The 10,711-nt window shown below is 45.2% G+C and overlaps 1 protein-coding gene across 1 annotated transcript; it reads left to right on the top strand.

Moving 5' to 3' along the window:
* The first annotated feature begins 1,310 nt into the window (after positions 1-1,310).
* On the top strand, positions 1,311-6,788 carry LOC109889138 (keratin, type I cytoskeletal 13-like). Its single transcript, XM_031830276.1, has 7 exons — positions 1,311-1,990; positions 2,552-2,634; positions 2,922-3,078; positions 3,316-3,477; positions 3,617-3,742; positions 5,776-5,996; positions 6,227-6,788. The coding sequence occupies exons 1-7, from the start codon at positions 1,388-1,390 to the stop codon at positions 6,423-6,425; spliced, it is 1,551 nt and encodes a 516-aa protein (XP_031686136.1). The 5' UTR covers positions 1,311-1,387; the 3' UTR covers positions 6,426-6,788.
* The last annotated feature ends 3,923 nt before the right edge of the window (positions 6,789-10,711 follow it).

Genomic DNA, 10,711 nt, shown 5'->3' with positions numbered 1-10,711 from the left:
AGAGCATTAGTGTGGTCGGGCACTGATGTTGGGTGATGGGCCTGGTTTGCAGTCAGCTTTCCAATTCATCCCAAAGGTATTCGATGGGATCCCAAAGTCCTTCGATAGAATGTCATTGTATGCTGTAGCGTTAAGATTTCCCTTCACTGGAACTAAGGAGCCTATCCCGAACAATGAAACCAAGCTCCAGCTCCAGAACATTATTCCTCCTCCACCAAACATTACAGTTGGCACTATGCCTTAGGGCCAGTAGTGTTTCTCCTGGCATCTTTCAAAAGCAGATTCGTCCGTCGGACTGCCAGATGGTGAAGCGTGATTCATCACTCCAGAGAACACGTTTCCACTTTTCCAGAGTCCAATGGAGGTGAGCTTTACACCACTCCAGCCGAAGCTTGACATTGCACATGGTGATCTTAGGCTTTTGTGCGGCAGCTCGGCCATAGAAACCTATTTCTTAATGCGCCAGACTAACTGTTTTTGTGCTGAGCTTGCCTCCAGAGGCAGTTTGGAACTCGGTAGTGAGGGTTGTCACCGAGGACAGACTATTTTTACGTGCTTCAGCACTCAGCGGTCCCCACTTGTGTGGCCTACCACTTCGCAGCTGAGCCATTGTTGGTCCTAGAGGTTTCAACTTCACAATAACATCACTTACAGTTGACTGGGGCAGCACTAGCAGGGCAGAAATTTGACAAACTGACCTGTTGGAATGGTGGCATCCTATGACGGTAACATTGAAAGTCACTGAGCTCTTCATTAAAACCATTCTACTGCCAATGTTTGTGTATGGAGATTACATAGCGGTGTGCTCGATTTTATACACTTGTCAGCAACAGGTTTGGCTAAAATGGCCAAATCTACAAATTTGAAGAGGTGTCCACATACTTTTGGCCATGTACTGTATGATAGATGATATAGTGATTAATGCGTTCAGATTAATTGCTTTTATCTAAATTAATTGCACTGGCCTGGCACCTTGTTTGTGTGAACATGCCAATATAAACTGACTGACTGCACCCTTCTGATTTATGGCAACATTTAACCATTGTTTTTGGACTGAGACTGGACCACCCTGTAATACTCAACACCTCTTGGAAAGCCATTCTGGTGTGTCTTTGGCACACCATCTCCTTCTGCATCCTGGCATTTGCCAACAGGTTGTCAAAGTGGGTGGAAGAGCCCTGCCCTGCCCTGCCCTGCTCTACATGAGGTAATATCTTCCTGTATTCCTCCCTTCTCTATAATCCTCCCTTCTTCATCTCCCACCGATGTCCTACTCCCAACCTCCCTCCCTCATTCCGCCTGTGCAGCATAAAAAGGGAACAGTGGCTGGGCCGTGCACCACATTCTCTCTCTTCATCCCAGGCAGGCAGACTCGCTCTCAGCAGCCATGTCCTTCTCCAGATCTAGCATGTCCTACAGCAGCAGTGGCGGTGGAGGCAGAGGTGGCACCATGTCCATGAGGTCTGGAGGTGGAGGTGGAATGGGAATGGGCTCCTCCCGCTTCTCCTCGATGGGTGGTGGTGCTGGAGGAGGCCGTGTCACTGCCATGAGGGCCGGCAGTGTGTATGGAGGTGCAGGAGGCTCTGGGGTGCGCATCTCTAGCTCCTCGTTCGGTTCCGGTGGCGGAGGTGGTGGTTATGGTTTCGGAATGGGAAGGGGTGGCGGCGGCGGTTGCGGTTATGGTTTTGGCATGGGAGGGGGTGGTGGCGGCATGGGAGGCGTTGGCGGCGGCGGTGGCAGTTATGGTTTCGGCATGGGTGGGGGTGGTGGTGGTGGCGGTGGAGCCGACATTAATGTGTCGGCCAATGAGAAGGCCACAATGCAGAACCTGAACGACCGCCTGTCCACCTACTTGGAGAAGGTGCACTCGTTGGAGGCGGCCAACGCCGAGCTGGAGCTGAAGATCTGTCAGTTCCTTGAGAGCAAGACGTCCCCCAGCGCTCGCGACTACTCTGGCTTCTACGCTACTATCGCCGACCTTCAGGAAAAGGTACGTGACATGTCTCCTAGACGGCAAGAGCACTCAATGATGACATCACAGCATGTCAAAACATGATAACGTCTGCATTGTGAAAATGTTATTCTTTGTTAGAGAGTACCTGTACATGGTGTACACTTCATCAGATTGTTTTTCCAACAACTTACTAATAGTGAAATGAATATGACTTTTAGAAAATGCTAAATTATATACATTTGTTATAATTGATTCAACCAAGAATTTGCACCAAAGATAGATGCAAAGACAGTATGCATATTTGCAGCTGAAGAATTTAAAATAAAGGAGATCATTGAAGCCAATCCTTCCTCTCTCTTAATAGCCCCGAGGCGATTGCAAAAGTTGCAAAATGTTTCTTTGTGTCATGTCATGCTATACAATGATCATAACGACAACAGGTTCCCTGTAATGCTTCTATGGTCTATCATTTACAGTGCAGCTGAAACTCAGAACTCAATGCTTACAGTGTGGTATCACTGTTTGTGTGTACTGCATTCGTGTCAAATTCCATGCATACCCCATCCTGAAATGTTTTTGCCGTCCTCCACATCTCAGATCCAGGCTGCCACCTGCTTGAACGGAAGCATCTATCTGAACATCGACAACGCAAAGCTCGCTGCAGACGACTTCAGAACGAAGTAAGTACATCCAACACCATCCACAGATACAGTACACTGCTGGTACATTACATTAACCACTTGGAATAACCCCAAATCTGTAAAAACTTGCATACTGTTTTTTATTACATTTTGTGTTGAATCTATAAAAAGGAAACCAAATGACATTACCCTTCACCTCCACCATAAACACACCCTCCCAATTTTCCCCAAACTTAATGAAATACTAGAATCTATAACCCCCCTGCTATTCTCACAGAGGAACACATTCAGGCAGTTCTTTGACCTAAGCTCTCTCCATCTCTCAGGTATGAGAACGAGCTGGCCATGCGTCAGTTAGTGGAGGCGGACATCGCCGGGATGAAGAGGATGCTGGATGAGATGGCCATGGCCAGATCTGACCTGGAGATGCAGATCGAGGGACTGAAGGAGGAGCTCATCTATCTCAAGAAGAACCACGAGGAGGTGGGTGTGGGCTGATGGGACATATCCATACAGGTCCTTAATGTATTACATCTATTGACCATGTCAACCTGCTATGGGTCTTCACTAGAACACCATTGCTGGTTTTCAAGCACATCTGTATCAAGCAATGGTGTTCAAATGTATAATGAAGACAGAGGGCAGGTCAAGTAATTACCATCAGGCAGAGGTTAGTCACTTCTTAATCCTTTACACTCACCACTATGTTTTTCTCCAAAGGAGCTGCTGTCCATGAGGACTCAGATGACTGGACAGATCAACGTGGAGGTGGATGCAGCACCACAGGAGGACCTGTCCAGAGTCATGGCTGAGATCCGTGAGCAGTACGAGACCGTTAGTGCAAAGAACCAGCGTGACCTGGAGGCCTGGTTCCAGACCAAGGTAGGACCTCTAGAACCCTTAAACTATGTTCATGGTGTAGATGTTCCTTTACTTCTAGTTGGTAACATTGTCACATTCTATCATGAGCTGAAATGTTGGTTTGTTTCTGTGATGATTGACCACTTACTGTGTTTTACAGACAGAGACGTTGAACCAGGGGGTGGCGTCCAGCACAGAGGTTCTCCAGACCTCCAAGTCAGAGATTTCGGACATCCGTCGTACACTGCAGGGCCTGGAAGCCGAACTGCAGTCACAGCTCACCATGGTGAGCCGTAATTACAAACATCTGACCAAGAACTACAGTTTAGGGCACATTACGTCCACAACTTTCTGCAACTTTCTGCAATAATCAACATTTGACTCTTCCATCATTCTCTACCATCCCTCAAGTATCTCACTTTCACCTGGACTCTTAACACTATCCCTCAAGTTGTTATAGCCAGGCACCAAATCAAATCAAATCATTTTTATTTATAAAGCCCTTCTTACATGAGCTGATATCTCAAAGTGCTGTACAGAAACCCAGCCTAAAACTCCAAACAGCAAGCAATGCAGGTGTAGAAGCACGGTGGCTAGGAAAAACTCCCAAGAAAGGCCAGAACCTAGGAAGAAACCTAGAGAGGAACCAGGCTGTGAGCGGTGGCCAGTCCTCTTCTGGCTGTGCCGGGTGGAGATTATAACAGAACATGGCCAAGATGTTCAAATGTTCATAGATGACCAACAGGGTCAAATAATAATAATCACGGTGGTTGTCGAGGGCGCAACATCTCAGCACCTCAGGAGTAAATGTCAGTTGGCTTTTCATAGCCAATCACATTCAGAGTATCTCTACCACTCCTGCTGTCTCTAGAAAGTTGAAAACAGCAGGTCTGGGACAGGTAGTACGTCCGGTGAACAGGTCAGGGTCCCATAGCCGCAGGCAGAACAGTTGAAACTGGAGCAGCAGCACAGCCAGGTGGACTGGGAACAGCGAGGAGTCATCAGGCCAGGTAGTCCTGAGGCATGGTCCTAGGGCTCAGGTTCTCAGAGAGAGAGAGAGAGAGAGAGAGAGAGAGAGTGAAAGAATGAAAGAATGAAAGAAAGAAAGAAAGAAAGACAGAAAGACAGAAAGACAGAAAGAAAGAAAGAAAGAATAGAGAAAGAGAGAGAATTAGAGATAGCAGACTTAAATTCACACAGGACACCGGATAAGACAGGATGAATACTCCAGATATTACAGACTGACCCTAGCCCCTCGACACATAAACTACTGCAGCATAAATACTGGAGGCTGATACAGGAGTGGTCGAGGGCCAAACAGGCAGGATATAACCCCACCCACTTTGCCAAAGCACAGTCCCTCACATAACTAGAGGGATATCTTCAACCACCAACTTACCATCCTGAGACAAGGCCCGAGTATAGCCCACAAAGAACTCCGCCACGGCACAACCCAAGGGGGAGCGCCAACCCAGACAGGAAGCTCACATCAGTGACTCAACCCACTCAAGTGACGCACTCCTCCTAGGGACGGCATGGAAGAGCATCAGTAAGCTTGTGACTCAGCCCCCGTAACAGGGTTAGAGGTGGAGAATCCCAGTGAAGAGAGGGGAACCGGCAAGGCAGAGACAGCAAGGGCGGTTCGTTGCTCCAGTGCCTTTCCGTTCACCTTCTGGGCCAGAATACATTTAATCATAGGACCTACTGAAGAGATGATTCTCAATAAAGACTTAAAGGTTGAGCCCGGGTCTGTGTCTCATGGGTAGGCAGACCATTCCATAAAAATTGAGCTCTATAGGAGAAAGCCCTGCCTCCAGCTGTTTGCTTAGAAATTCTAGGGACAATGAGGAGGCCGAGTCTGTGTCACATGGGTAGGCAGACCATTCCATAAAAATTGAGCTCTATAGGAGAAAGCCCTGCCTCCAGCTGTTTGCTTAGAAATTCTAGGGACAATGAGGAGGCCTGAGTCTTGTGACAATAGTGTATGTGTAGGTATGTACGGAAGGACCAAATCGGAAAGATGGGTAGGAGCAAGCCCATGTAATGCTTTGTAGGTTAGCAGTGAAACCTTGAAATCATCCCTAGCCTTAACAGGAAGCCAGTGTAGAGAGGCTAGCACTGGAGTAATATGATCAAATTTTTTTGGTTCTAGTCAAGATTCTAGCAGCCGTGTTTAGCACTAACTGTCCGTTACTGTAGCTAACCTCTACCTGCCTTCACATTCAATTACTCAAGCTAACCTTTTCAGTATGACAGTAAACATTCCAAATTCCAAACTTACTCCCACAGTTTTTGATCTCTGTCTCTCCCGGCCAATAGAAAGGCTCCCTGGAGAACACGCTGGCGGAGACGGAGGGCCGTTACTCCATGCAGCTGGGTCGCCTCCAGAACCAAGTGACCAGCCTGGAGGAGCAGCTAGTGTCTCTCCGCAGCGACATGGAACGCCAGGGCCAGGAGTACAAGATGCTGCTGGACATCAAGACACGCCTGGAGATGGAGATTGCTGAGTACAGGAGGCTGCTGGACGGAGAGGCTAGCGGGTAAGGCAGGATGGGAAGACGGGTTCTTGAAACAAGGGTCCTTGAAACAAGTGAAAATGAATGAATGTCTCCTTCAACATTTCACTTTAGAAGCAATGTTAATTTGAAGTTCACCTTAATGTGAGCCATTGTTCCTTTGGATGTGAATTTACTGCTATGTGACCTTTAATAGATACTTATTATGATCATAGATCCTAACTATGCTAAACATGTGTTTCTCTTCCTCACAGCCTCGGCCTCAGCTCCTCAAAATCTGGCCACAGCTCCTCCAGCTCCCACATCAGCTCTTCTAGCTCCGGCCTCAACTCCGGCCTCAGCTCCTCTGGCTCCGTCCTCAGTTCCTCCACCAAAGGCAATGTGGTGATCACCGAAGCGGAAATAGTGGACGACAAGGTTGTCTCCTCAAGTGAAACCAAACACGCTTCTTAAGGTCCCACACACACAGCGAGCACTGCAGCAAGCAACGGGTTAACCCCATAGAAATATAATTACTAGAATGGGTATAGGAAATGAGAGGCCAGCACATGGAATATTACTGCTCCACATTGCTTTGTTCATGCAACCTAAAATACAACTCTAGTTTAAGATGTGCATAACATCCTCCAATACTTTCTAGAATGGCTAAAGCCCCTCAGACACCCATCATGGAACATTGACTTGAATGGGGAATTATTTTCTGGTAATTCTATTTCTATGGTTAACACCTCCAGAACAACATATTCTACTTCATCTGGATGGGACACCAACAACAGACCCCATTGTGAATACAATAAAGATGCTCTGACTTCATCATCCTGTTTTCTGTGTCTTTCAACTTGATGTATCTGATCTGGCATGCTCCTATACATCTGACTATCATATAGGGTGTCATCTTTTGCACATGAGGCCAATTCTATGGTCTTGAGAAAGCATATGTTTCAGTATGATCTCGAATATTTTTATGACATTCACTTGTACATTGATCTGATGGTGATCTTAGAAATGTTGAAAGTTGTCAGCAACATTATATAATTCTATCTCTTTAAGATAAATGACGAGTTCTTAGATTCAGAGTTATACACCGTGTAGAGAGTGTTTGTGGAGTCAACTCTAGTGCTGGACACCATGTTTTGGTGGAAAGATTTAGATTTGAAAACAATTAATTTGAAATTAGATGACAGAATGTATCCTCTATTACATCCATTCTCAAATATTCATATTGTCAGTCTATGATAAAGAATGAATATCTCTATAACAAGTGAAACCACACAGCCCATTCTCATTCAACCACATAATCTTTATTGATGGTTCTGTTGACAAATTATTACTTGATCTCATCCACATTCACATCGAGGTTCTGGGTGGTCTCCATCAGATCTACCATGTAGGTTTATGGAAGTAGGTCTGGTGCACAAGCCTCCTATTTTTTATATTGAAGTCAATGTAGCCAGAGGAGGATGGAAAATAGCTGTCCTCCGGCTACACCAGGGTGCTACAATAGAGGGTCCTGTTTAGACTTCTGTAGACCTTCATTGCGAAAGTGTGTTTTAGGTAATCAGGTATTTGGTGATGTGAGTATATGTAGCAAAGTTTTTTTTAAGTATCTCTTGAACTTTTTTTGTTTGTTGTATTTTTCTGAAAATCACTGAGTAGGGTGGTCCTCCTATTCCTCTGATGAGCCTCCACAGTTACACAACATCAGTAGTCATTGGAGTTAGATGATGGTACAGTTCGCATTGACAGATATGACTGTGGGAGAATTGGGAAACTCTTGAAAAGTTGAGTGCTCTACTCAAAGTGGTGCACAGCCGTAAGTCAAGATGCAGACCACATAAACACTACATGGCCAAAAGTACGTGGACACCTGCTCGTCGAACACATCATTTCAAAATCATGGGTATTAATATGGAGCTGGTCCCCCTATGCTACTATAATAGCCTACACTATTCTGGGAAGGCTTTTCACTAGATGTTGGAACATTGCTGCAGGTCCTTGGTTCCATTCAGCCACAAGAGCATTAGTGAGGTTGGGCACTGATATTGGGTGATTAGGCCCGCAGCTGGCGTTCCAATTCGTCCCAAAGATGTTCAATAGAATGTCATTGTATGCTGTGGCATTAAGATATCCCTTCACTGGAACTAAGGGGCATATCCCAAACCATGAAAACCAGCCTCAGACCACCATCTTCCAAACCCAGATTCGTCCCTTGGACTGCCTGTTGGTGAAGCGTGATTCATCACTCCAGAGAACACTTTTCCACTGCTCCATAGTCCAATGGCGATGAGCTTTACACCACTCTATCAGATGCTTGGCATTGCACATGGTGGCCTTAGGCTTTTGCGCTGCTGCTCTGCCGTGGAAACCTATTTCATAATTCTTCCGACAAACTGTTTTTGTGCTGGCCTTGCTTCCAGAGGTAGTTTGGAACTTAGTAGTGAGTGTTGCAACAGAGGACAGACTATTTTTACGTGCTTCAGCACTCGGCGGTCCGGTTCTGTGAACTTGTGTGGCCTACCACTTCGCGGCTGAGCCATTGTTGCTCCTAGAGGTTTCGACTTCACAATAACAACACTTACAGTTGACTGGGGCAGCAATAGCAGGGAAAGGTGGCATCCTATGACGGTGCCATGTTGAAAGTCACTGAGCTCTTCATTAAGGCCATTCTACTTCCAATGTTTGTTTATGGAGATTGCATAGCTGTTTGCTCAATTTCATACACCTGTCAGCAATGGGTGTGGCTGAAATAGCCACATACTTTTTTCCATGTAGTGTATGATAGATGATATAGTGATTTATTCATTCAGATCAATTTATTTAATCCAAAATTGAATGCATTCGCCTGGCACCTTGTTTGTGTGAACACGCCTATGTAAACTGACTGACAGCACCCTTCTGATTTACAATTGCTCAGAAAATACCATAATTTCACAATTGTAATAAGACACAAATGATACACTTTGGATTTGAATCCATTTCAACTAGATTGTGGTCTAGAAATTACTGCTTCAGGATGTCTTCTTCTAGATATACAGTTGAAGTCGGAAGTTTGCAACTTAGCCAACTACATTTAAACTCAGTTTTCCACAAATCCTGACATTTAATCCTAGTAAACATTCCCTGTCTTGGGTCAGTTAGGATCACCACTTTATTTTAAGAATGTGATATGTCAGAATAATAGTAGAGAGAATGATTTATTTCAGCCTTTATTTCTTTCATCACGTTCCCAGTGGGTCAGAAGTTTACATACACTCAATTAGTATTTGGTAGCATTGCCTTTAAATTGTTTAACTTGGGTCAAACATTTCGGGTAGCCTTCCACAAGCTTCCCACAATAAGTTGGGTGAATTTTGGCCCATTCCTCCTGACAGAGCTGGTGTAACTGAGTCAGGTTTGTAGGCCTCCTTGCTCGCACACGCTTTTTCAGTTCTGCCCACACATTTTCTATAGGATTTGGGTTCAGGGCGTTGTGATGGCCACTCCAATACCTTGACTTTGTTGTCCTTGCCACAACTTTGGAAGTATGCTTGGGGTCATTGTCTGTTTGGAAGACCCATTTGCGACCAAGGTTTAACTTCCTGACTGATGTCTTGAAATGTTGCTTCAATATATTCACATGATATTCCTGCCTCATGATGCCATCTATTTTGTGAAGTGCACCAGTCCCTCCTGCAGCAAAGCAACCCCACAACATGATGCTGCCACCCCCGTGCGTCATAGTTGGGATGGTGTTCTTTGGCTTGCAAGCCTCTCCCTTTTTCCTCCAAACATAAAGATGGTCATTATGGCCAAACAGTTAGATTTTTGTTTCATCAAACCAGAAGACATTTCTCCAAAAAGTATGATCTTTGTCCCCATGTGCAGTTGCAAACCGTAGTCTGGCTTTTTTTATGGTGGTTTTGGAGCAGTGGCTTCTTCCTTGCTGAGCGGCCTTTCAGGTTATGTCGATCTAGGACTCGTTTCACTGTGGAAGTAGATACTTTGTACCTGTTTCCTCCAGCATCTTCACAAGGTCCTTTGATGTTGTTCTCGGATTGATTTGCACTTTTTGCGCCAAGGTACATTCATCTCTAGGAGACAGAATGCATCTCCTTCCTGAGCGGTATGACGGCTGCCTAGTCCCATGGTGTTTATACTTGCGTACTATTGTTTGTACAGATGAAAGTGGTACCTTCCGGCATTTGGAAATTGCTCCCAAGGATAAACCAGACTTGTGGAGGTCTACTTGGCTGATTTCTTTTGATTTTCCCAGGATGTCAAGCAAAGAGGCACTGAGTTTCAAGGTAGACCTTGATATACATCCACAGGTATGCCTCCAATTGACTCAAATTATGTCAATTAGCCTGTCAGAAGCTTCTAAAACCAAAATCATTTTCTGGACTTTTCCAAGCTGTTTATAGGCACAGTCAACTTAGTGTATGTAATCTTCTGACCCACTGGAATTGTGATACAGTGAATTATAAGTGAAATAATCTGTCTGTAAACAATTGTTGTAAAAATGACTTGTGTCATGCAAAAAGTAGATGTCCTGATTAGATGTCCTTCTTAACAAGAAATTTGTGGAGTGGTTGAAAAACAAGTTTTAATGACTCCAACCTAAGTGTATGTAAACCTCCGACTTCAACTGTATTTGTTCATGCGAAGGAGGTCTGTTTGTTCCTACGTTGGGGACATTGTGTGTCCTGAAGAACCAGTTACAGAATTCCAATAGACAACGGTTGAGTTCTGGGGGAATCTAG

The sequence above is a fragment of the Oncorhynchus kisutch genome, linkage group LG1 (assembly GCF_002021735.2).
Source record: "Oncorhynchus kisutch isolate 150728-3 linkage group LG1, Okis_V2, whole genome shotgun sequence".
NCBI classification, from domain to species: domain Eukaryota; kingdom Metazoa; phylum Chordata; class Actinopteri; order Salmoniformes; family Salmonidae; genus Oncorhynchus; species Oncorhynchus kisutch.
This window is presented reverse-complemented; position numbering and strand designations above follow the sequence as displayed.

Excerpts from the sequence above, each read along its gene's own strand:
- LOC109889138 (XM_031830276.1), top strand. The coding sequence starts at position 1,388 with ATGTCCTTCTCCAGATCTAGCATGTCCTACAGCAGCAGTGGCGGTGGA. Across the intron at positions 1,991-2,551 it reads TCGCCGACCTTCAGGAAAAG|ATCCAGGCTGCCACCTGCTT; the intron begins GTACGTGACATG and ends TCCACATCTCAG. Across the intron at positions 3,743-5,775 it reads TGCAGTCACAGCTCACCATG|AAAGGCTCCCTGGAGAACAC; the intron begins GTGAGCCGTAAT and ends CCCGGCCAATAG.